Below are 27,063 nucleotides of genomic sequence, written 5' to 3' on the forward strand. Positions count from 1 at the left end.
TTAACACATGACAAATTACTGAATAGCCAGTTCTTCTGGAAAGGGGAGGGGAAAAAAAGCCTCTTCATTTCTGAAATGATAGGGGAACTGCCGGTACCAAAAATCACGTTTCCTTTTCAGTATCATCCTCCAGCCACGCTTGGCGCTAACCGAGTAGGCGATTTCACTTCATCACCACTTCACAAAAGACTTCCAAATCCACTGCAGCAGGCACGGCAAAATAAAGATGTTAAATACATCCTGGATGGGAGGGGACTGAAGCGCTAGGCTCCATCAAAGGTTTGCAATAATAGGATTCATAAAAAAAAAAAAAAAAAAAAAAAAAAAAGACAGATGGGATTAGAAAATGTTGCAGTGAAGACTCTGGAATGAAATGAGATCACAGCACCAGCCTGTCTTTTGTGAACAGGCACAATGATCCCAGAGCCAGATTGGATTAGGAGACCTCGCGACTAGGGGTTCAGAGAGAGGCCTCCCATCCCCGGGCACTTTTGGGGAGAGAAGGCTGAAACGATGCATCAGATTTACAGCTGCAGTGATGAAAATATAGAAGTTTTCACCACCGTGATTCCTTCCAAGGGTGAGTAAAATTGCCCTTGACTGTTTCCTTAACGTGGCTGTTTCGGTCAGAGGGTAAAAGACAGTCACGTGCTGTTTTACTACGTTTACCCTCAGGTCTCTGAGGTCGGATGGCCTCTGTTGTGATGGTGTTTGTGGGTGTTTCTGAAAAGGGGAGGGGGCATGCACGAACATCGGTCATTGAGAAACAATCCATCAAGGGGGAAAGGAGGGCAGTTAAACACTGAATTCGATACTGGCAAAACCCAGTATGCCGAGTAAAACTGACAGTGAGCCATTGTATTAGGAAACAGGGATGAAAACAAAATTCTCAGGGCAGCTGGAGAGAGACTCTTCTCCAGGGAACAAGAGGGTTCCGAATCGAGAAACACCTGGCTCTAAAGTATGATTTCTCACTGTGCCGTGAAACAGGAGGGGGGAGCCTGCTGGCAGTGGTCCGATGAAGTGGTCCAAGAATACCCTGACCCAGGCTGGCCTCCGCACAGACCCCAGGGCCACGCTCCCAAACTTAACCTGGAACTGGCACTGCCAGAGGGTGTGACTTTGTAAAAGCCCTGCTGCTCCAAGGGGAACAGTGTCCAGTCCCAGGCAGGGTTCTGTGGCTCTGGACATTTTCCTCGCCCCACCTGCAGGACTCGGCTCTCTGTTCTGCTGCCCCTGCGCTCTCCCTGCAGCCCCTGTCTTGCTGGGACAGCCCGGGACCCTGGCTTAGCCCCGGGTCTCACTGTCAGACTGAATGAAAAGGGCAGAATATCTGCTGGTGCAGTGGCCCCTCTGTTCAAACAACTCCTTTCTTCTTCCCATGTCAGCCATCAACAGGGCCACTGCTGGGGGGCAGGGAGGGACCCAGTCCGGCCGCAGAGAGACAGCCAGCAGAACATAAATTCAGCTTTAGACATTTATTGCCAGTTAGAGGGGAAGGAAAAAGAACTGGGGAGTCTGCCCACGTGCTAAAGTTGGAACTCTCTGGAGATTTTGGAAGGTACCTGAAAAGTCAAAGGTGACCCTCTGACCCAGCAGTTCCAGTCCTGTAAATACACATGGATGCTCACAGGGCAAAACTGAAAACAGCCTACATGTTCTTGAAGAGGGGAAGGGGTTAAAGGTGGTGTCACCAGACTCTGGAAGACCCCACAGCAGTCAACAGGGATGAACTGGGTCTATGTGTGTGGACACAGGTCCACACTTAACCTCTCTGGGCCTGAGTTTCCAATCTCGTACAAAAGGAAGAACTAGAACTCATCTTCCAAGGTTAATATAGGGGAAAATTGAGATATAGACAAAACGTATAAAGCATCTAGAATAGTACCCAGCAGGTAGGAAGCACCTTTAAATACATCACTTACAGAGTGATTTCTATTTTTATTCTATATTTACAGCAATGAATAACTTGAAAGCATAACATTGAAAGGGAAATAAAGCAGGCTAAAGATTGTTAAATTTGGAAATATGAAACAGTACTATATATTGTTTATACACACATATCTAGAGAAAAGCATTAAAAAAAACCACAGGCCAGAAAGACACCAAGTTAGTGAGATTAGTAGCTCTGGGGAGGGAGGAAAGTAGAGTTAGAGGTGGGTAAAAAGGGGACCAAACCTGCCCTCTCGTTTGCTATTTCTTTTGCATGAGAAGAAAACAAATTGAAAGCAAATACAAAAATGCTAAAATGTCCATTTTCTATAAATGTTTTCCATTTAAAAAAATTTTAAGGGAGAAAATCCTCAAAGCTGAATGGCCCTTTTAAATCAAAAACTTATACAATTCAGGAGGAAAGTCATACTTCACCTGAAGAGAATCATTCAAAACAGGGCCTTTGAATCCATTTGCTTAGCAGGTTCTTCAAGAGACCTACCACCACTTGTGTGCTGTGTGACCTTGGACAGGCACTCAACCTCTCTGGGCTCGAGTTTCCAATCTTATAAAAAAAGGAAGAACTAGAACTTATTTCCTGAGGTTATTGTGGGTGGGGGGGGGTGGGTAGAATTGAGATATAGAAGACATGTAAAGCATCTAGAACAGTACCTGGCAGGTAGTAAGCACCATTAAATATTGGGTTGGCCAGAAAGTTCATTCAGGGAATTTTTCCATACGATGCTATGGAAAAACCCGAACAAACTTTTTGGCCAACTCAATGCATCACTTACAATGTAGTTTCTCTCTTTATTCCAGATTTACAGCAATGAATATGCTTAGTCAAAGATAAATACACAACCTTGAATTTCTCTCTTGCCATTTTTATTCACGGCCACCTCCGGGTATTAAACCAGTCATCAGTATTCATGGTCATGTCACTGCTCAGGAAGCTGTTCTCTGGGAAAGGGATATTTACAGTTTTATATTAGACTGTCAGTGGAAGAAGCCTGCCTCTTCCTACACCTTGTTTTGTCTCATCTCACCTTCTCCAGAGCCTCAGGCTCTCAGTGGGAGAAGACATTGCCTGCCAGGTCTTCCTAAGTCACTCTTAGATAGATTCGTAACTCTTCATCCCATTCCCACCTTCCCCACCTCTAGAAATACAAGTTGGTTTGATTTCCTCTAACAAGGGTTATAGTTCTCCCTGGTGTGTCCTTTCCCAAATGCTCCTGTTTACTATATTCAACATGCAATGAACAAAACATTCACAGAGCAAAGTTCAGAGGCAGAGGCTGTGTTCCACCACCCCAACTGTGTAGCCCTAACCCTCAGTGTCTACCTATGAAATAGAGTTAATGAAGAGACCCAACCCCACAGAGTTGTTATGAGAAGTGAATAAAAGAAGGAAAGAAGCTGTCCATCACCTACTAAAGGCCAATGTGAGCCATTATCACACCTAAGATTGTATTATATCCCTCTTTCACACACACACACACACACACACACACTGGGTTCAACCTAAATCTATGCATTTAGCTGAGTCATCTTAATTTCTCACAAAAATATGGCAACAGCAAGTGTTACAGTGTTTAAGTAGTTAAAAGGCACAATACAGAGACCAAGTCTGTAACTGAGGACAAGTGTGTATTTTCACTTCCCAGAGAGAAGGGGAGCCCTTTAAGGGAAAGATTTCACAGGCACAATTCACAGTAAACACAAAAGATAAAAATCTGTGGTTTTACCAAGAAGTTATACCAGAACTTATTTCCTGAAGCACACCAGTGGGTTTAATTCTAGGGTGAACGGCCTTCAGAATAATTCTCTTGGGAATAAACAACAGTGGGGTGGAGTTGGCAAGGGGAACTGGGGAAGTGCAGGAGGAAATGGAGAAAACTTTAGAAGGAAAACTCCTGATGGATGTACAGTCTCCTTCCACCTGCCCTTACCTTGCAGAGACAGAGAATCTTAATAACCACCCCTGAAGCCTGGGAACTCACTCTTTGCCAGGCACCAAGCTAAGGACTTGATAAAGATTAGTTCATTTAATCCTCACTGTAGCCCTTGCAGGCACTTCCCAGGTGGCTCGGGGATAAAGAATTCCCCTGCCAATGCAGGAGGTTCAGTCTCTGGGATGGGAAGATCCCCTGGAGGAGGAAACGGCAACCCACTCCAGTATTCTTGCCTGGAGAATTCCATGGACAGAGGAGCCTTAGGACTACAGTCCATGGGGTCTCAAAGAGTTAGACACGACTGAGCATGCCCGCACACAGCCCTCAGAGGTGGTTGTGAATTCCACGCCCATCTTCTAGATGAGTACAGGGAGTGAGGATGAGTCACTGACCCTGGTCAAGTTGGGATTCACACTGAAGTGAAAGGAGTGGAGAGCCCTGGCTCAACCAGTGCCCTGCTCTCCTGGCTTCAGGGCTGCCCTCACTCTTCAAAAAACACCAACAGAGCTCTCACCTGAGCTCTTACCTGACCTCTGACAAGAGGTCATTTCCATTCCAGGGTAATGACGTGGCAGGATTTCACTTCTAAGTCACTCAACATCAATGTGCAAAAGAGATGCCTGGGTGTTTCCACTTCCAACCAAATACACACCTTTTCCCAACCAAGGAACTTTTTATGGCTAATTGACTCTGAGTTTTTTCATTGTGGTAAAATGTAAATTATAAAAACTTTATCATTTAACCATTTTTAAGTGTTCAGTTCTGTGGCACTAAGTACATTCACATTGTTGTCCAAACATCACCACTGTTTCCTGAATTTTTTCATCTTCTCAAACTGATGCTCTGTAGTCATGAAATCATAACCCTCCATTCCTTCCTTCCTCCAGCCCAATGTTCATCCATGTTAGAGCAAGTTTCAGAATTTTATTCTGTTTTTTTTTTTTAAGGCTGAATGATAGTTCATCGTATGTCTATGCCACATTGAGTTTATCCATTCATTTGTTAATGACTCATCTTTGGGCTATCATGACTAGTACTGCTCTGAACTTTGGTGCATTTGATCAAGGAACATCTAAAATTGCAGTTGCGTCCTTCTCTTCTTCCCATCCCCCTGCCCTGTGTCCTGTGCCACTCCAGGGACGTGCCCTCTCAGTATTGCTACTGTAGCGGCATCAGCCTCAGGAAATGAAAGTCGCTCAGTTGTGTCTGACTCTTTGTGACCCCATGGACTATACAGTCCATGGAATTCTCCAGGCCAACCCAGAGATCAAACCCAGGCCTCCCTCATTGCAAGTTGGGTCTTTACCAGCTGAGCCACCGAGGAAGCTCTCAGCCTCATAGGTGTTCTCTAAAACAATTCCTTTCTCTCTCTTTGCAGTGACCAGTCCAGGCAGAAGAAGAGTCAAAAGCTCTCAACATCTCTTAACCAAGAATGTAAGAAAACTTCAGTTTTGATCCTTTTTGTTGACTTTTATTTAAAAAGCAATGTCTAGCTTCTTCACTTGCCCCACTCCATCCACGCTCTTAACAACCAGAAAGGTTTTCTGTAGCCCAGGTTGCTGCTGCGATGTCCACTGTCCACTTAATCAAAACAACTGACAAATGTCAACCAGACAACAAAAAGCTCTGTACTGGACCCACTTTTGCATCAGATAGTTTTTGTTTTACATATACATTTCTTCTTTTCTTAAACAGAATCCATGATATGGGTACAGCATCCTTGATCTAGGTGTTCCCCTGTTGTTGGCATTTGTAATATTCCATTTTTTCACTACTATAAATAGCAGTACAATAAATTTATTTGTACAAAATACTATTGGGGATTAATTCTGTGGTGCATAGGCCTCAAAGTAGTATTAACAAGTAAAAGAAGAGTTTCACCCATCCATCATTGGCATTTCTTCTACTGTGCTAAAGTGGACAATATAACAGTGATTTTTAAAAGATGCTTTCTGCTTAGTTTTGTCCCATATTACCAGGAATTCTGAACAACTGCCAGGCTTCCAACAATGCTTTTCCATTTACCTCCAACCTCATCAACATTTGGCTTTCATGTTTTTGTATTATTTTTTGCTACTTTAATTAGTACATGCATTACCTTAAAATTAGTTTACACGTCTTTAGAACTGCTGAATTTCTCATTTTACTTACAGATTTCTTTACAAAAGCTTTCAATACAGTTTTGTACTTTAAAAGATTTATTTTCAAGGCTAATTGTTCCCTCTTGCTTATACTGGAGTTTCTATTTCTATCACAATTTTTTTGTAGAACACTATTTTGATTTTCTAAGGATCTCAATTTTTAAAATCCTATTCTCCATTAAAAAAAAAAAAAAACAACTTTCTAAGTGTCCTGGAAATGAAATTAGGTTTCAGTCATTGTTTTATATATATTTATTACTTTTTAAATTTCTAAAGCAGTATGTTCCCATTGCTGCTAAGTCGCTTCAGTTGTGTCTGGCCCTATGCGACCCCATAGACAGCAGCCCACCAGGCTCCCCTGTCCCTGGGATTCTCCAGGCAAGAACACTGGAGTGGGTTGCCATTTCCTTCTCCAATGCATGAAAGTGAAAAGTGAAAGTGAAGTCGCTCAGTCGTGTCCGACTCCTAGCAACCTGATGGACTGCAGCCTACGAGGCTCCTCCGTCCATGGGATTTTCCAGGCAAGAGTACTGGAGTGGGGTGCCATTGCCTTCTCCAATGTTCCCATTACAAAATTTCAAACACTAAAAAGATGTAAAATATAGTATCAGAAAAATCCTGAGAAGCTGAAGAACACAGTGGTTAGGTATGTCGATTAGAGTCAAACTACCTGGTTCTTATCCATTTCCTAGTTTTAAATCTCTGTTCTATCCATTTCTAGCTTTGTGACCTTGGGCAAACAGCCCCACCATTTTGGGACTCGACTTTGTTAACGTTAAAATGGGGATAGTGGGAGAATATATCCCAAGAACTATTGGAAGGAACAAATGATTTAATACACATGAAGTCCTCAGGCTTTCCTGGTGACTCAGACAGTAAAGAACCTGCCTGCAATATAGGAGACTGGGGTTCAATCCCTGGGTTGGGGAGATACCCTGGAGAAGAGAATGGCAACCCACTCCAGTATTCTTGCTTGGAGAATCCCATGGACAGAGTTACAGCTCAGAGGGTCACAAAGAGTTGGACACAACTGAGTGACTAACACTTTCACTTTCTTTCTTTCAAGTTCTTAGTCCGAATCTGACACATACTGAGCATTCAATAAACACTAGTATTTTTAAGTGAAAATTTCTCCTATAACAGTACACAGTTATCATGCTTTATTGCTCAATAATATGTTGTTTTGCAATTTACTTTTTTCACTAAATAAATTTTAAAATCTTTACATGCCAATTAACACATACAGACTTTCCCCATTCTTTTTAGAGGCTGTATGACATTGTATGAATGTACTATAATTTTTCACTCAAACCTAATCTGAAGTTTTCTAGATTATTTAACCAAATCATCAATAAATGGGTTTTCCCCATTTTTCCACTAAAATAGTGCCACAAGAAATATTCTTGAATGTATTTTTATGCTCCTATACAAATGTTTTTGAGGGTAAATTCATAGATATGAAAATGCTGGGTCATCAAACTAACACCTTATACTTAAATTTACATAATCCTGTATGTCAATTTTTAAAAAGAAAGAAAATGCTCAAAGGATATAAACACTGAAAAAATTTTATAGTCGTTGCCAAATTCTTAGCAACTGTTCTAAAGTTCCTTTACCAGAACAGTTAAACCAATACTATATGACATCAATGTTGTTAGTCTTTGACAATATGATAGGTGAAACTATTTTAATTTGCATTTACTTAATTATTAATATCATTTTTCATTTTTCATAGATTTTTATATTTTCCCCTGTGAGTTAAAAGACATGTCTTTTGCTCATTTTTCTGTCACTTCTATGTCCCTTTTTAAATTGACCTTTGAGAATATTTTTATATATTAAGAAAGAAAGGGCTTTTAATGGGGTTTTTTTGTTGTAAGGCAAGAATTCTTATTTCTCATGATCCCGAAAAACTTAAGACCACAATCTAGAAAGGAAAGTGCTTTTTAAAATTTATTTATGTATGTATTTTTGGTTATACTGGGTCTTCACTGCTGCACATGGGCTTTCTCTACTTGCAGCGAGCAGAGGCTACTCTCTAGTAAGGTACACGGGCTTCTCATTGCACTGTGGCTTCTCTTCTTGCAGAGCATGGGCTCTAGGCCCTCAGGCCTCAGTAGTTGTGGTACACAGGCTTGGCTGCCCCACGGCATGTGGATCTTCCTGGACCAGGGATCAAACCCATGTCCCCTCCATTGGCAGGTAGATTCTTAACCCCTGGACTACCAGGGAAGTCCAGAGCTCCTGAGTTTCAAGAAGCAGCAGGTGTCCCCAAAAATGGAAAAAGGAGGGGTTGTCTGTAATTTCGACTTTGAGAACAGATTCAAGTTTGGTATTACAGATGGTTCCCGACATATGATGTCTTGACTTTCATGACTGCTGTCTTTACTATGGTGCCAAAATGAAATGCATTCGGAAACCATGCTTGAAATTTTGAATTTTGATTGTTTCCTAGGCTATCGATACACGGTTGGTTAGTTAAGTCGCTCAGTCGTGTCTGACTCTTTGCGACCCCGTGGACTGTAGGCCACCAGCCTCCTCCGTCCATGAGATTCTCCAGGCAAGAATACTGGAGTGGGTTGCCATTTCCTTCTCTGGTGGATCTTCCAGACCCAGGGATCAAACCCAGGTCTCCCGCATTGTAGGCAGACGTTACTTTCTTGTGACTCTGGGCAGTGTAGCAAGCCACAGCCTTCCACCAGCCACACAATCACAAGGATAAACAGGACATACTTATCGCCATTCTGCATCCAGACAACCATTCTGTTTCTCACTTCCAGTACAGTATTCAACCAATAACATGAGACATTCAATACTTAATTATAAAATAGACTGTGCAAGATGATTTTGAGGAGGTTGATGTAAGTATTCTAAGCACATTTAAGGCAGGCTCAGCTGTGATGTCTGGCAGATTAGTTGTATAAAATGCATTTCAACTTATGATATTTTGGGGGTTTTATCAGGACGTAACTCCATTGTAAATTAAGAAATATCTGGATTCTGGATTTGAAGGACCACAAATCATTCATGACTCAGGGAAGATCCTTTGGGAATTAGGAATGTTTGGTTCTCATCCAAGTTCTTGCCTTGAATTCCTGACCATAAACAATGTTTGTGTCTGAATCACCGCTTATACCAATGTCTACTAGCTTTATAAGGACAGAACTGTGAGGATAAAATGGAAACTAAATCATACTTTTTAGGAGGTAAATAGGGTCCTAGGGAAGAAATTTCTCAAGGGATTCAGAACCTAAACAAAGGAGACAACTTTCCACGGTAGAGGTGAAGCCACATAGGCATGAGGTACAGGAAGCCCCCAAAACATGGAGCACTGCCTCCTGGAACATCCAGCTGACTTCAGCCAGGCTCTATAGACAATGGACATGAATCTGAGCAAACTCCAGGTGACAACGCAGGACAAGGGAGCCTGGTGTGCTGCAGTCCATGGGTCACAAAGAGTTGGACGTGACTTAGCGACAAAACAACAACAAAACTCCATAGAACCAAGCTCTCAGCTTTCCTGGGAATGGAAATTTCTGAAAAAGACTGCTATGTTTATAGTTTATGACTCTCCCTCTCTAAAATATTTTTACTTTGAGAAAAAAATGACTCAAGTATATGAATACATATAAAAAATTGCTTTTGATTTAAAAACAAACAAAACAGAAGTTAGGATCTTGTCTTCAAATATGCAATCTTCCTACAGGTAAGAGAGCTTAATAACACTCTCTGGCCTTTGAGCTCTCCTCTGAATTTCTGATTTCCCCTAACTGCCTGACTCATCCTCTGCTCATAAAACTCACATTCAGCCATACATTCAAATTAGAAAAGACAGGAAAGGTCTTTTGCAACTGCTCTTACGTACCAGTATTTACGACTTTTCCCTGAAATTCTTATTTGCATCTAGTCTCACCCCTTGGGCTATACCATACCATGTCAGTTTTCTTCCTTTACAAATATCTCTTTCCTCTCTGACTCATTCTTGGTGCTGCAGTTTCTCCCTCTGTGGACCACTCGTAATTTACATCTTCTTCTTCTACAGTCACACACTCTCCCTTCTCTAGACAGTTTTACTAGGTTTTTCCCCTGCACCCTCTCTGATTCTTAGGCAATGTTATTGACCCTGATGCTGGGAAAGATTGATGGCAAAAGGAGAAGGGGGCGGCAGAGGATGAGATGGTTGGATAGCATCACCAACTCAATGAGTTTCAGCAAATTCTGGGAAATGATGAAGGACAGGGAAGCCTAGCAAGGGAAGCCTACAGTCCATGGGGTCACAAAAAGTTGGACATGACTTAGCGAATGAAAAACAACAACAATTGACATTCTGATTATCCTGATGCTACAGACAACGTAAGAGTAGCTTAAAGGAATAGATTTACACTAAAGCGTGGGTCAGTCAGGCCTCTCGGTTACTGGCACCAAGATTCACAGCCTCTTCATAATAAGCAGTGGCACCGCCACAGGAAAGATGGAAGAGTAAGACTGCAAATGTCACTTTTGCCCCCGATTTCAATCTTGTGGAGAAGGGCTGATCTGATTTTTCTTTCTGGTGATCTGATTTTTTCAAAATGCACCATGCAAACAATTTGCACTTGAAAATTCTTACCTGGATGTCACTTAGGGCTCATGAAACCATGGTCTGAACCTTGAAGACACAGGGCTCCCCTTGGCCTCAGTCTCCCTGTGTATAAAATTAGAAAGTTGAGCTAGAACTTTGCTATGGATCCTATCAGCCCCTAATGATGATAATCCTCCATCATCTAGGTCCCACCTGTTTTTATGACTCCCTACCTGCCCCAAGGTCTCTGACATAAGCCTATCCAAGGAGCATCAACTTATCAGAATATAGCTGTTACACGAGTTCATTGTCTACTTTCAGCAGGCGATTTGCTAACCTCAGAAAGGAAAACCCAACATTAAACACTGGTCTCCCCTTTGCCCCTTCCCCAGTCTCACGCTGTGGTCAAGGAGCTAAAGAGCCTGCTCTCAGATTGGTTTGTTCTAAAACTAGCGGCAGCAAGGAACTTAGATTGGGTCCTTTGGACCAGAGAATAAGCCAGACTGTTGGGAGCCTTCAGAACCAGCTGTCCATTCCCTGGTATGGGCCTAACACACTGTCCCGAGGCCTCTCAGAGCCTCCCCAACTGTGTGGCATGAGACAGAAGCACAAGGCCAGCTGAGAAAGGGAAATCTCCTGAGGTGAGGCCTCTCCTCTTTCCTTTGCTGTGTTGGCATCCTTCAGGGCCAAGAAGATAATCTGCTGAGGGCCAGGGCCCTAGGTCATGACCTGGGAAGAACCCAGCCTCATCCCCACCCCAGGAAACTTGCATCCAGCGGGGCTCCCTTCCCAATAGCTGAAGCCTCTGCACTCTCTCCCTCCCTCTTCCTTCTCCCCCTCTCCCCTCCACAGTGCAGAGAAGGGAGTGCAAAGGGGGCCTTTCTTGTTCTTCAAAGGGACTTTTTTTTTAATTAATTAATTTATTTTGGGCTTCCCTGGTAGCTCAGCTGGTAAATAATCCACCTGCAATGCAGAAGACCCTGGTTCAATTCCTGGGTGGGGAAGATCTCCTGGAGAAGGGATAGGCTAGCCACTTCAGTATTCCTGGGCTTCCCTGGTGGCTCAGATGGTAAATAATCCAATTAAATCATTTTAATTGGAGGATAATTACTCTACAATATTATGATGGTTTTTGCCATACATCAACATGAATCAGCCACGGAATCCTTTTCTGAAGAGGAAATGCTAGGAAATGCTAAGTCCTCCCTGGACTTCACAGGCTTTCATGTCCTTACTTCCTCCTCCTACAAAATGGGTTGGAAAACACACCAGTTCTCACTCCTCATTAGAGGAATGCTGAGAGCAGGAAAGTAAAATCTAAAATACCTGTGACGAGAGGCCGACAGTCAAAGGTCTTAAAGCCAGTAACAGGGCTCACATCTCTCCTGTTTGACCTGGAAGTCCACATTCAAGGGGGACCCATTGCTGCTGTAGGGTCTGTGAGTGCTGCCCCAGGCTTGCTGGAAATCCAGCTTGCTAGAAATCCAGCAGAAACACCTCCCTTCTAATCATTTAGCAGTTTATAAACATGTCAACTCAACATACTGTACCCCTCAAATGTATACAACTATATGTGTCAATTATGCCTCAATAAAGCCAAGGTGGAAAAGAATATTTTAAATTATTAGGGAAAAACCCCACCTCCAGCAGTGCCTAGAGGAGAAAGGGACCTAGTTTTAAATGGTCCTGAATTATCATCAGCTTTCTCCACAGGCAAAAAATTAATGAGTCTAGTTCCCAAAATGGGCCTGAGAAGATTTAATTTCCTAAGCCAGATATGACTAAATTGGGGATAAATTAATTTTCTAAGCAAAGGACTATTTGTGATAAATGGAAGCAAAGAGTGATAGCTCCCCTCCCTCTGTTGGGGACGTGATCAGTCACTGGTAAGGAAACAGACAACATGAGGGAAGAGCCTGCTGTGTTCCTGAAATCTCTGGGAACGACCAGCAGGGACTGTGCCCCAACCAGCAAGGATGATCCAGAGAATGACCCCACTGCATGTAGTCTCAAAGTACCAGACCTGGGGTCTGAACTCCTGTTTGCATGACCCCAAATGGAGATTCATCTTCTTCATCATCAACAACAATCTGATAGGAGAAAAGACAACTTGATTTTAATTTACATTTAATTATGGTTGTCCAGCACCCTTCCTATTTACTGGCCACTGGTATGTCTATTATCAATTGCCAGCTGGTTTCTGGCCCCATTTTTCTATTGTTTTTTTCTTTATTGATTGGCAAGAGTTTTATGTACACAAGGATAATTCCCTATTATCTGTAACAAATGCTATACTGGGCCATAATCTTGTGTTCATTTTTTGTTTTTTTAACATTCATCTTTGACCTGTCTGATGCTCATTTTGGTATGAGAAGTGTGGTCATGAATCCACTTTCTCTAGTGGCCTGATATTTATTAAAGGTCCAAATTTCCTCCACTAAGATAAAATATCACCTTATTATAATATTTAAAATTCAGTCTTATTTGCTTCAGCTTCAACCACAATTGTTTTTTGCAGACAACAGAGGGGAATTCATCAAAGCCTGGACTGTAAGGGCTGAGATAGGTCCACCTCATCAGATACACCCCGTGCCAGGATCTAACACAAACGTGCCCTCGCAGTATGTCTGTGTAAGGAAGGAGCAAGTGAGCAAGAGAATGAGTGAATCCAAACCTCAGAGAAGCTGCTGTGTAATGCTGGAGGTTCTACCTGCTTCACGGGACTGAATGAGCCCACTGTCGTTTGCAGTTATATATAAAAAATAGGCAGGATAAGATCCAAAAGCTGTTGAGATTCCCTTTGTCACCTCACCCTCAAATTAAGATAAAATATACCACTATTTGTCTCAAAGTTTTACATTTAAATTATTTCAATAATTTAAATATTTTTATTTTAATTTTAAAGGCCCATCTCGGTGGACCCTGACAAAAGTGGTATTCTTCTTAATGTACTTTTCCCCAAACAACTATTCAGCAGGTGATCAGTAGTGAAAACACTTTAGCATGTAGCACTCTATTCTAGCTTGCCAGAATTTCCACTTATCAGCCACAAGTCACGGAAATTCATGTCACAGCTCCACCTGACACAGGCATTCTGCAAAGCGGAGGAAGTGTGAGTATCCAGGAACCGTGCCTGCTCCACTTGCCAACAGCTTCTTTCTTTTTACATCCAGGGTGTCAGGTGGGACCCAAGTCCTCTCCCTAGGTCTCTCTAATGGAGCATCCAAAAAGCCATGGTCTACATGAACAAAGGCTCCCACTGAGATGCAAAGGCTGCAAGAGCCCAATTTCCAGAGCCATCCCCATTTCAAATTGTTGTTTTTGTTGTTTAGTCCCTCAGTCGCGTTCGACTCTTTGCAACCCTGTGGACTGCAGCATGCCAGGCTGCCCTGTCCTTCCCTGTCTCCTGGAATTTGCTCAGACTCATGTCCACTGAGTTGGTGATGCCATCCAACCATCTCATCCTCTGCCGCCTCCTTCTCGTCCTGCCCTCAATCTTTCCCAAGGGTCTTTTCCAATGAGTCAGCTCTTTCCATCAGGTGGCCAAAATATTCCTGTCCTGTTGTTAAACCATATTTGGCTCTGAGGCAGGGAGCTGGCCTCCACTGGGGGCCTGATGGCCCAGACTTCTGACTCTTTGAAGGGACAGCTGGTGGGGAACCCTCAGAAGCCTCATCTTCCTGCACCGTGGTACCCCTTGACTTGCTGGAGTTCAATACAACGGTTCACTGTCTCGGACCAGTCTCCCCCAGGTTTTCTCACCGCTCCCCACAACAGCTCCAGCAGTTCCATGTTGGCACAAGGTCCCAGGCCTGGGCCTCTGCTGTGGGTTCTGAGATTCGAGGAGAGGAACAAGGTGACTCAGGTCCTTCCTCCTCCCCGCAGGTGGTGATCGAGTCGGACCTCTACGCACCACGGCCCCTGGAGCTGCTGCCGCACCGCACAGACCGCCGCGACGGTGAGAGCCGCTGGTCGGGCCGCTTCCAGAACCCGCGGCTGCAGGGTCCTCATCCGGCCAAGACTCCCGCCAGGCCTGGTAGGTGCATCCCGGCTCTGCGGCCCCTGGGACCTCCCTGAGGGGCAGTGACCCACTTAGAGTGGCTGCCACGGTGTTTGCGTCCTGGCTTGGCTTTGCTCCCACCACGGCGCGGTGTTCCCTGGGGGTCCTCCATCAGGCCGGGTGAGCGGTGCACCTATGGCTGGGGTGGGGCCGCCGCCTTCCGCAGTGCATGCTGGTCCCGCTCTGAATGCACCTGCTCTCGGCACCCCCCCCCCCGCCCCCCCGCCGCACCACAAAACACCTCTGCTTTAAACCACTGGCTTCTGGGTCTGCCTGACGAGCGAAGATGCTCTCATCTACCACCTAGCTCCAGAGGCAGTCCTGCGGGATTCAGGAGGAGATAAAAATCACTCTATTCTGGGGGAGAGGAAACGGTGTAGACACGACTCATGAAGTAAAAGAAGCTTACGTTATGCTGTATGTGTGTGTATGAAATTATACAGACTTATCAACTGCCATCTTAAAATCCCACTTTTTAAAATTTGAATGGCTTAAACTATTTCAACAATTTATAAAAAGAATTTAGAAACAAATTTGTTTTGAAAGTTGGAAACAGAGTCTTACCTTCCACACTATTTTAAAAAAATGGCTCCCACTCCAGCAGTTAAATAGGAATCTGTGTCTAGCTTGCTTAAGTCTTGATGGTGTTTTGCCTTTAATTCCTGGTTTAGTTTATTTCTGTTATGCCCACAGCCTATAGTTATTCATATTTTTAAGTCCAGAAATACACAAAAAGTCTTGGACGTCCTTTTCAAAGCTTTGGAGTGTCAACTATTTTGTATTTTACAAGAACTGAAATTAGACTCCACTGAGTATGGCTCTTCATCCAACCATCTTCCCTCTTTCCTCCTTCATAGATCTTAGACTAGATCTCTAAAGCTTCTTTGGTTACAAACACACTGATCCTGTTTTTACGAGCCTAAGTATGAGAACTCATAAATCAAGCTATATTCTCTAGTTAAGTGGCTACATATATCTTTTTTAACAGAAAATGAAAGCATGAGGGAAACCACAATCTGCCTTGCAAATTAAGAGGAGATAATTTTTTTTCTCTGTCTATATATAGGTGGGTGGGTGGATGGGTGCCTGTGTGTGGAAAAAAAGAATACCTTCTCCATAAAATCATAAAATGAATTTACAGCCATGTTGTTCAAACTTTAATGTACCAGAGAATCACCTGGGAATCTTGTTTTTATACAGAGTCTAATTCAGGACTGAGTAAGGCCCCAGATTTTGTTTCTAATAAGCTTCCAGATGATGCTGACAATGTTGACCCAAGACAACATATTGATGACCAAGGATTTAGAGACAATCTGATGGGTGGTTCTCAAAGGGGTGTCCCAGGAACAGCAGAATCACCCAAGAACTTGCTTGAAATGCAAATTTTGGGTCCCACCCAAGACCTGTTTGGTCAAATTCTGGGGTGGGTTCAGCCATCTGTCTTAACATACCTGCTCCCCAGTGATTCTATTGGACCCTGAAAGTGGAGGCCCACAGATTTCTGCAAGTGCCTGCTGTGGATCTACAGGAGAGGAAATGGAAACCATGGAAAATAGCTGACCTACCGTAGGTCACAGCGCTGATTAGCAACAGAACTGAGATTAAATCTCAGGTCTCCTGGTTTCTCAGCTAATTGCCTCTTCCCCTCCAGAGAATAATGTCTTCCAACTCCTAGTTTCAGGGGCTCCTTTCCTCCCTAAGCAGCCTGTGGAAGCCTGGACTGGAGGAGAGAACACTAAGTTATGAAATGAGGAGACTCTGCCCGGCATGTGACAGTCAGCTCATGCAGGGAATGTGCGAGTCAGGTTAAAAAAAAAGATTGAGCTGGGCATGGATTCAACTCCCTCAGCTCCCACAATCTGACAGATTCCAGGGGAGGGTGAGAGGGAGGGAGGGTGTCTGAGTCAAAGCCAGGCCCAAGTGCTCTTCCCCGGAAAGGCTGGGCACTGGCCTCAGGCACAAGTCTGCCATCCTCCTGTGAGAAGGACATGTGTTTCAGGGATCTGACATCTGGAGACCCAGTTCTCTCCTGAACTACAGGAGAAGGCTCCTGGGTTTGCAGCCTTCTCATGTGGCAGAAATATGCCCTGAGGAAGCTTAGACATAGCAGGACTCTGAAGGCAGAGGCCCAGCTGAGAAACCCTCTCAGCCTGCAGCCTTGAGCAGGTGAACCTTAGGTGCCCAGGAAAGGTGATACCCCACCTCCTGGGCTGGTGGAAACTTTCCACCAAGGTGGCCTCGGACATCTCAGAATTAACTTGTTCAAACGTGATTGTCTTCCACCTTTAAACCTCTCTTCCTTTCTCAGCTGGAGTTGCTATCCATCTTTCCAGTAAATCGCTGGGGTGTTGACCCCAACCTCCCACCTTGTCCTCCCCCACCCCTACTCCACATTACCAACCACTGACAATGTCAGCTCCTACATAGGTCTCGTCTCTTCTTGGTACCAACTTCAGGCTACCTGGGTGAGACTTCCTTCATCCCTGGTATGTAGCAGCCAACCTTGGTCCTCAGCCACCAGGCCCTCTCCCTCCACAAGGCTGCTGGAGGGTCCTTCTACAGCAGAATCTGTTATCCCTCTGCATTAAACACTGTGTCCTCCCACCCCCAGCTGCCCTCCAGACCACACCCAAGGCCCTGCAGGACCCAGTTCTCTGCTCCCTCTCCAGGGCCACCTCCTGGGACACTCCTGTCCCCGCTAATCCATATACAGAACAACCCTGAGCTGTGACCACTCATTATATTCTGTTATATGCTGGACCTTCCCTGACACGGTCCTTTCTGTGGATTGCCCTCCCTGGGTCTCTCTGCCTGAAAAACTCCTCCCAGAATGGGTTAGGGGTTCCCTCGGTCAAGTTTCCCTAGCCCTGCAAGACAAAAGAGGTCAGCTTGCCATTCCCTCAGTCATCCTCACCCAGCTTCATCATAATTGCTGTGCATCTTTAAAGACTGCATTTCCTCACCTATTATTATGTCTGCCTGTAAGGACTTCCCCAATAGCTTAGTGGTAAAGAATCCACCTGCAATGCAGGAGAGGCAGGAGATGAGGGTTTAATCTCTGGGTTGGGAAGATTCCCCTGGAGGAGGAAATGGCAACCCACTCCAGTATTCTTGCCTGGAGAATCTCATGGACAGAGGAGCCTGGCGAGCTACAGTCTAACAGTCCATGGAGTCACAAAGAGTCGGACATGACTGAGCACAGCACATTGGAGGAGTGAGGATTGTAGTGAGGATTAAATGAGATGGTGCCTATGTGTCCCACACTCAGCACAGCACCTGACACAGTAAATACTGAAAAATACAAGCTACTGTCATCACTTCTGCCAGAGCATGACACATCGTGGTCTGATCTTGGTAGCCTGTGACTTCATTTTATTAGCATTGAGATGCTTTCCTTGGGGTGATGGGCGTGTTCTCTATGCTATAGTCTGATAGGATGGGGCTCTGCCAGGAACATCTGCCCCAGGAGGGACTCCATCAAAGGCCAGCTTCCCCCAACCCATCACTAGCTACTCAGCTCAACACCTGGATTCCCAGAAGCATGGGCCTCAGAAATAAAGGCACAGAAAGAAGGTTCTCACTTACATCTCAGGCCAGTGTCTCAGGACACTGATAACCTCCGATCCTCCCATCGGAGGAAGGCTCATTTTCACAGAGGTGCGTTCAAGAGCGCAGGTTAAATGATTGATCCCAGCTGTAAAGACTTTACTCCTGATAATGTCATGTGATGTGACTCCTTAGGAAGGAAGGAGGAGCTAAGGGCACATCCTCTGGGCACCTAATACAGGCAGACCCTGTACTGAACACCTTCACACATGTGATCTTGTTAAATCTTAGTTCTAGCCCCCTGAAGACTGCCAGTAAATATTTTTGAATATTTACTGTGTCAGGCGATGTGCTGAGTATAAGACACATAAACATTGTCTCATTTAATGTAGGCGACCCACTCGACAGTCGCCCCAATCCTGACCCTAGTTCGTGATTTTGCCGCTCAGTAAAAAGGCCCTTAGAAATTCCTACATTTGTGATTTGATTAGCTAACAATATAATTGATGCAGAACCAGAAGAGTACCACCGAGTAACATCCCCTCCGTTCAACTTTGCAGTGGGGACGTCAGAACCCAAATCAGCAAATCTGTGTGGGAATCGGACATATGGCAAAGCTTTGGTAAGTAATCTAGCCTGGTTAGCTGTATCTTCCAGGCTTTAAACATCTCGCCCTATCTGTGCCATGAAGGGAGAACAAGCGTCCTTTGTCCCAGGCCTGGGGATTATCAGAAAAGTGCAGCTGAGGGTTCTTTGTTCCTAAAGCCTGTCAACTAGCGGTATACCACTGGCTGCTGCTCTCTTTCTTGCCAGCTATTCAGCTCTTAGGCACACAGAAGGTATCACCTAGCAGACATCTCACACGGGGGCGGGGGGAGGCAGTTTCTGTGGTAAGTCCCTGCTGGGTGGAGGTGCCTGGCCAATTCCCAGAGACAGCTATAGGGGTAAAGAGATGCAAGGGTCTCGAGTTCTGTGAAAGCACACAACACCATCATCTCAGAGGGAACCCTGAATCGCCTCCTCCGGGAGTACTGAGGCAAGTGTCGTCCACTGGGGTTGCCCGAGATGGATCCAATTGACCAAGGTTTTATATTTTCCCCTGGCTCTGTCATGGCATGCAGGCTGCCCAGGAGAGGGTGACCTTGGGCGAGGTGGCTCTTGGCGGCCAAGGACACCTGAAGAAGCCAAAGCCACCTGTGGCTCACCCACCCCTAGTTGGATGGCTTGTCCTTTCCTGAAGGGGATCACATAGTGCGTGTCTGGGTCTAGCTCAGCATCACCCTGTGAAAACACATCTCCCTCATCATCTTCCAGGCAGGAACATGGGTACCCTCAGGGTCAGCAGAGAAGGGGTGAAGTGGTGGCTGAAGGAGAGGTCAGCTTGGGCGTCCTGGACTCTGTGGGCATCAGATCTCAAGACTCATGGATCATGAGAACTAGGACAGACTGGAGAGAATGCCTCAGCCATCTGCTTGTCTTTATGGAACAGACTGGGCAGAGATGTGAGTGCTTCACTCCTGGTCTGGGCAGGAAATCTAACTCAATTATTTCATTTAGGTCATCCCTGTATTAGGAAAATCGCCCAAAGGGCAGCGATGGGACAATCAAGAGCTCCCTGACTCAACCCGGTACCCAGGGGCAACCCAGGGTGGTTTGGCTGTTGCCACAAAGTGAAGGTTGTCAGGCTTGACAGTGTGAACCGCTGCCCTCAGCAAGCCCTGGCTAAGGGGAAGAGGGCAGTCCATCACCTTGGATGAACTTGCCCCCACCCCTGGAGAGGTAGCTGCAATCGGGAAGTCAGAGAGAGAGGGGATGGGACAGGCTGGTGATGGAGATGTAATCTCAATGGAGGGGCAGCAAGAGGGCAAAGCAGCAGCATGACTGACCCTTTCGTCTGGGCCTGAGACCATGGGGTTGGGGTCTTGCAGCTCTTTGGAGGCCCTCTATCCCAGGGTGGGGAGAGCAATTCAGAGCACACACAGTCAAATCTGACTGGACGCTAATATGCGCTGGAGGAAACAGGACGGAGGACAGAGGGGGAAGAAGCGATTTTCTGGCCACTGGCACGACCGGAGGGACAGCTCCCGAGAGGCCACAAGGTGGCACAGTGGCTCTGCCCACAACCCTGGGCCAGCACGGGAGAGCAGGGGAAGGTGGATCCTGGTGTCCTTGACCTGGAATTTTCCGGCAATTCCAGGAATGTAGTGACCTTAAGCCTTCCCTGGGGCTTGGGGTGGAGGAGCAAAGGGGAGATCCACTGACTGAACAAACTCTGGACCTGGCCCTGCTCAGGCCCCCGGTTCCTTCTCAACTCAGTACATGTCTCTTGAGCATTCACCACCTCCTTTAAGAGGAGAGCCAGCAAAGGGTTAAGTCCCAGACCCTGATCCAGGCCAAGCCATTCCTGGGGAGACTGCACAAGCAGAGGAAACAGAAGTGTAAAGACACGGAATTGGTGGGTTGCCAAAACATGACACACAGGGACTCAGTGCCATGAGGCCAAGAGATGGAGATAAATCAACTTGGGCTCCAGCCTAAGTGAAGATTTCCTGGAGGAAGTGGCCTTAAAGGGCAGGCAGAGATGAGGCTCAATCCAGAGAGTTAAGGAAAGGTTGGGTGAGGATGCAGAGTTGTGGGTGAGCATCAGAAAAGGCAGGACCAGCCCTGCTGGGACATGTCGGGGAAACAGAGGCAGATAAGGGGGAGTCCTGTTTTGAGGACCTTAAAGAGCAGCAGGTAAAAAATCTACCTGCAATGCGGGAGACTTGAGTTCTATCCCTCAGTCAGGAAGATCCCCTGCAGAAGGAAATGGCAACCCACTCCAGTGTTTTTGCTTGAAAAATCCCATGTACAGAGGAGCCTGGCGGGTTGCAGTCCATGGGATGACAAGAGAGTCAGACATGAAAGAGCTACTGAGCACACACGCATGAAGCAGGGGACAGAGCTGACCTTGGTCCACCCTCAGCCGGGAGGCCCTGCAAATCCGGGAGGGGCCTGGGGTGTGGGGCAGGTCTGGTGGGAAACAAGGAGATCCTGTCCCCGGGTCACTGGCCCTGAGGCTCAGTAGAGGAGAATGTCACTGCACTTGGCCGCATTTCCAAGTGAGAACCTGCAGGATTTGACAACAAAGTGGACACAGATCGGGGGTACTAGGGGGAACAGAGGCCTCGGGCTAGAATAAGTTGCTCACTTTCAAGTTTCTCTAGGTGAGTGGTTCCCAAAGTGGGGTCCGGGGACCAGCAGCAGTTGAGAACTTATTAGAAAGGCGGCTTCTCAGGCCAACGTCAGACCTACTGAGTCAGAAGCGAGGGTGGGCCCAATGCTGCGTTGACATGCCCCCCTAGGGGAGCCTAGGGCCCAAGGCGGAATGAGGTCCATTGCCCTAGGTTGATGCCGGTTCAGCAGCTTAGCCAATGTCCTTTCCAGTGGCTCCAGCCAGTGGGGGAGCTGGGGATAGGGCAACAACCTCACTCTCCCTTCTCACAACACAGATGCCTCCGGTGGCCCGGATCTCCGTGAAAGCCCCCACGGTCCTGGAGGCGGCAGCCCCGGGCTCGGAGAACGTAGCTGTGCTCACCAGAGGGTAAGTGCTGTGCCTCCAGCAAGCTCCCAGGGGTTCCCCACCTGCTCCCATTCTGTGCAGAAGAGTAACAGGTGGCCTGGCTGACAGATCCCACAGAGATGCTGAAACAAAATCCCTGGAAGCCATAAATGACCTTCTAATGAGGGCTATAATCCCGGGTCTCTGTAGCACCTCGTTGACTGTTTCGCTAGGATTAAGCTCAAGTGTTTTTGATGGTTTCTACTTTATTACCGCCACTCTTTAGACCTGGAGAAGTGTCATTTGGGAGGAATTTTGGTTAATTAGATAAATTAATCACAGGGCATGGAGAAGGAACTGGCAACCCAAGCCAGTATTTTTGCCTGGAGAATCCCATGGACAGAGGAGCCTGGTGGGCCACAGTCCATGGGGTCTCAAAGAGTCCAACACAGCTGAGCGACTAACATACACACACACACACACACACACACATATACACACACATACACACAATCACAGGCCATACACAGAGCCTCCTGAAATGCCTCACACATTAGGTTCAGGCCCCCTGCCCAGGTAAAAAGTACATAAGATACAAAGGTTTCAAACCAAATTTATGACCTGCATGTAACTATTAAGGTTTCCCTGGTGACTGAGTGGTAAAGAATCCACCGGCCAATGCAGGAGACAAGGGTTCAATATCTGGATTAGAAAGATCCCCTGGAGAAGGAAGTGGCAACCTACTCCAGTATTCTTGCCTGGGCAGGCCCATGGACAGAGGAGCCTGGTGGGCTGTAGTCCATGGGGTCGCTAGAGTGGACAAGATTGAGTGACAAAACTACAACAACAACATTACTGTCAACTCTGCTCTAGAACCAGCAGCTAGAATAGCCGGAGCAATACCCACACCCCCAAGGACCACCCCACTGCCTTCAGTGGAACACTAAGAAGATAGCCACACCCTCACTACAATCCTCCAGACTTGGAGGGAGCAGAAAAGTGGCTTCCGGGATGACAAAGAGTGTGGGCCCTTGACTCAGTTCTGCCTGGGTGGCTGGCACTGACGCTGACTTGCTGTGACTTCAGACAAGTTATTCAGACCTCTGTGTCCTCGTTGCTTTAAAAACAAAACCAACAAATGGGGATGATTATAACCACTCGAGGGGTTATTGTGAGAACTGGATGAGATAATGTGTGGAGACCTTGCACCAATGATTGCATCATTTTTCAAAAAGCTTTACAATATGCGAATGGGAAAGACACATGCCTGGGGACATGTGACATGCTCACAGATGAGGGACCATGGGCTATCATATCAGCCCAAGGGGTGCACACCTTAAAAGCTGAGGGAGTTAAGGGAGGACCAGGCCAGTGTGAAGCCCTTTTAGATGAAAGAATGCAGTCTAGAACAAACAATAAAAACCAAGCCATCGACATATTGAGATGTGATGAGAGAAAAGTATGATTTCTTTCTCTTTTTTTGCCACACCTTGAGGCGTGTGGGAGTTCGGTTCCCCAACCAGGGATAGAACCCACAGCCCCTGCATTGGAAGTACAGGGTCTTAGTCACTGGACCACCAGAGAAGTCCCAAAAGTCTAATTTCAATTGCATTAAGTTCTGGTAGCTAGTTGTTCTGAGCAGGTAAGGCTGCTGCTGATGGCTGCAGTAACCAGCAAACATGAACCCCCTCAAGAAATGAGCCGTTTGCCTCTACTGCAAAGCGTTCTTCTAAATGGCCCCTTTGTCCCTAAGTGTAGATATTCTCATGTCATTTTTTTCCTGGACCCTGGCTATAGAAAAGAAAACAAAGGCCGCTTTCACTAAAGGAGAGCAAGTGAGGAGGAAAATGAACCTTTATTGAAGTCAGCAATGTGCCGGGTGCTTTATATAGTCTTATTTCCCTCCTCACAAAACCCCCAAGAGTTAGATAAAATTATCTCCACCCTACATGTGAGGAAACTGAGGGTGGCCGAGGTCAAGTCACTGAGGTCATAGAGTAAGTTCACTTTCAAGAGCTGACGCATGGTGACGTCTGACCTTTCCAGCAAAATCGTTCAGGTTGAGGGGCGGGGCAGGGGTGGGAGAGAAGAGTTTGGAACAAGAGCAGAACTTGAGATCCATGCGCCAGTGGACCCAGGCTCTCCTCCTTCCCTTCCGCATGCAAGGACCCCCTGGGGCGGGGTGAGGGTTGTCATTCCTGCGTGAGGCCCAACAGTGACCTTCCATGTGGTCACAGGTCATAAGGGCCCAGGAGGAACAGACGTTCCAGCTACACTTGTCGAGGGCAACAGTTAACAGTCAGGCTCAGCAGAGTGACCACTCTCCCCGCCCACCTCGGCTTTTCTGTAGATCCAGACACCTCAAGAAGATGACGGAAGAATTTCCAACCCTCCCCCAGGGAGCAGAAGCCTCCCTCCCGCTAACAGGAAGTGCTCCCTGCGGCATGCCCAGCATCCTCCGGAAAATGTGGACCAGGCACAAGAAGAAGTCTGAGTATGTGGGAGCTACCAACAGCGCCTTCGAGGCTGACTAAAGATGACCCCCCCGGCCCAAGTGCCCTGCGCTGGCCCCAGTTCACTGCACAAGGGGAGGAAACTTCCGGATCGGAACGGAGCCACATATTCACCTCTGCTAGTAGCTGGCCCATGTGCCGTCACCCTCCAACACTAACTAGTCACCCTGGCTGAGGACATGGGACAGAAACCTCCCTCGAAGGCAGAAGGAAACTGTTCCCTTCTTCGAATCGATACAGCCGTTGGTCTCAAAGTGACTTTGGGAGGTCATCAAGTTTATATCCCTATGTTTAAGCAAAATGGCACCAAAATCAAACCCACTTTCCCAACCCATTTTAAAGACCTCCAAGGAATCAAGCAGACAATTCCTCAGTCTTCCTTGGGAGTTGTTCTAATTTCTGGTATAAATGTAAGAGTTTGACATTTGAGGCACTTGTAAACACACTGGTTCTCACTGTTCCTGTTGCTGTATTTATTTCATCTTGATGAGGTATGATTTTTAGTGACAAAGCACTCTATGTATTTACTTAGTAGTTCTAATATCCACTTGAGGGTATCGTCAAGATCAGTTTTGATGATCATTTGGCATGATTGCATGAATTCTCTATTCTTTTACATGTGATTTTTCTATAGAAAAACATGATTTAAAATTTTGAATGCTAATCTTTTCTGAAGTGGCACAGTCTAGTGGAATGAATAATACCTTGCTTGGGTATGATTATTTTAGCTTTTAAAAGCGTTCTCCCATCCATCACCTCTTACAGTCACAAAATTCCTGTTAAAGAAAGCACAAGTATTCCCAGTCTACAGATGGGAAAGCTGAGGCCTTAAGAGGGTATGGAACTAGATACCAGATACTAAATACAGGTCCTCATCCTCTGTACTAGACTGCTTGCTTTGCTTATTCTAGCAGCTGATTTAAGAATATGTCTCTGGGGCAGTCTTTGAAGGAAGCAATTTGACAAGGTTAGAACAAGTACATGATATAAATGAAATGCATCATTATGTGTAACACTGAACAAGAAATTCTTATTTTTGTAGGTTGAAAATAATTATCAATTTCATAGGGTTCAACCTAATATATAATATTATGCTTTCCTTCTTTTAATGGAAATGTCATCATCAATTCTATTAGCAATGTCAATAGCCTTAAAATAATAACATGATTATGACAGCTATCATTTATTATATGCCTACTGTGTGCCAGGTGCGATTCTGAGCTCTTCACATACATTATCCCAATCTTCCTATCAACTCTGAGTAGGTGGCCTTTCCCATTTAGTAGACACAGCTTTAAAGCAGTTAAATGACAAGTCTGAAGGCACCCAACCCATAGCTGGCATCATGGGTTCAATGCCTATGTTGTATCTACTCCTTTCTACAGAACATTGAGAACATAGAGAAGATCCAAGGCTAGTAAATAAACTTCATCTCAAATGCTGCTGCTGCTGCTGCTAAGTCGCTTCAGTCGTGTCCAACTCTGTGCGACCCTATAGACGGCAGCCCACCAGGCTCCCCCGTCCCTGGGATTCTCAAGGCAGGAACACAGGACATAAATGATTGGCACAGGCTGCGTGGAGTGCTGTGTGGGGCTGGAATCTGAGATAAAGGAATGTAGTGATCAATTGGTAATGTCTGCCTGTGGAGCTGATCAATGGGACATGCCTTGTATATTTGTCATTTGTGGCCTCAAGTCTGCTTCCAGAAGGTTTGTTTTCTAATTCAGAAGCTTAAACTAACCCAACTCATTTAACAAAACCAGCGACTCCATGGTGAAATTTAATCTGAGACCAGGTTGGAAATTGCCATTTCTTAGTACAAAGGAAAACTTTTGCCAACATCACTGGTCTCAGACACAACAGTTATTCACATGCTGCTGCTTCATGGGCGTGTGTTGCTTTCTGCTCTGGGAATTACCTGCTTCCATATCTCCAGGTGAAATGTAAGACGACATGGGGGTAAGAGGCCTGGGCTTTCACCTTGCTGACCTCTGCTCTTCAACTGTTGTTTTTGACTGAACACCCAGTCCTCCCAACAGAACATGACTTGGAGATGTGGACATCAAGGGCTCTTTCAATAAGGGCCACAGTGGACTGTGTAATATTCTTACAGTGAACAGATGAAGGGGCCTGGAACAAAGATAGGGAGGGAATAGGTGATTTACATTGGACCTGTCAGACTATCCTACAACTATTTATTTTAACTTATTTACTTTACAACTGATGTCCTCTATTTGTATGTGGCAGCTGGAGATATATGTAGGATGGAGCTTATTTATTTTTCATTTAAAAATTTCATGATGAAGTGTTTGCCTCATGTAGAACATTTCCATTGGCCAATTCAAATAAAAATAAAGTATGCTTTGTGACATTAATAAATGCCCACAAGAGTATGCCTGGGGCTTCTTCGCTGGATGGGAGTGGGCTTTCACAAAAGGAAAGAATTATGTATCTGGACCTAATTGCTCCTTTACCTAAATGAAAAGGATTGCAAGAAAGGACCCAGCATGCTCTTTCCATCCAGAGACAATGTCTGGTTTTGATATTACAGCCCTGCCCAGCAGTCAGCACCAGGCTCGTTTCTGCCCAGCCCTGGCCTGGCCCAACCTGCGCTCTCAGGGTTCACTCGCCTCACTGAAATGCTGCCCCCCAGTCCCCACCACAAACCCCAGGGGGCCCAGTGGCCATCGCTCTGTGCCCACCCTCTGGGCAGCTTTCCTGGCGACCTCCCCCGTGACTCACGTCACTGCCACTTGCCGGAGAACGCCCAGCCTGGCTGCAGATGGCTGTCCGGGAATGCTGGAGCCCGGAGACCTC

At 45.9% G+C, this 27,063-nt stretch overlaps 1 protein-coding gene and 1 long non-coding RNA gene across 3 annotated transcripts in view; one reads left to right on the top strand and one right to left on the bottom strand.

Moving 5' to 3' along the window:
• Positions 1-11,848, bottom strand: part of LOC129626739 (uncharacterized) — a 49,443-nt gene extending 37,595 nt beyond the window's left edge. Inside the window, exons 1-2 of one of the 2 annotated variants that reach the window (XR_008702168.1) lie at positions 11,728-11,848; positions 10,635-10,709 (exon numbers count right to left, since the gene is read on the bottom strand). This is a non-coding gene — a long non-coding RNA (uncharacterized LOC129626739). Of the gene's footprint in view, positions 1-10,634; positions 10,710-11,549 lie in introns of both variants that reach the window. The other variant, XR_008702167.1, reaches the window with a different exon arrangement.
• On the top strand, positions 388-26,609 carry VXN (vexin). Its single transcript, XM_055546143.1, has 6 exons — positions 388-580; positions 5,263-5,318; positions 14,472-14,622; positions 18,753-18,814; positions 21,684-21,775; positions 24,084-26,609. Exons 1-6 carry the CDS (start codon positions 514-516, stop codon positions 24,265-24,267), a joined length of 612 nt encoding a protein of 203 aa, XP_055402118.1. The 5' UTR covers positions 388-513; the 3' UTR covers positions 24,268-26,609.
• Positions 26,610-27,063: the final 454 nt, after the last annotated feature.

Source organism: Bubalus kerabau, chromosome 14 (genome assembly GCF_029407905.1).
Source record: "Bubalus kerabau isolate K-KA32 ecotype Philippines breed swamp buffalo chromosome 14, PCC_UOA_SB_1v2, whole genome shotgun sequence".
NCBI classification, from domain to species: domain Eukaryota; kingdom Metazoa; phylum Chordata; class Mammalia; order Artiodactyla; family Bovidae; genus Bubalus; species Bubalus kerabau.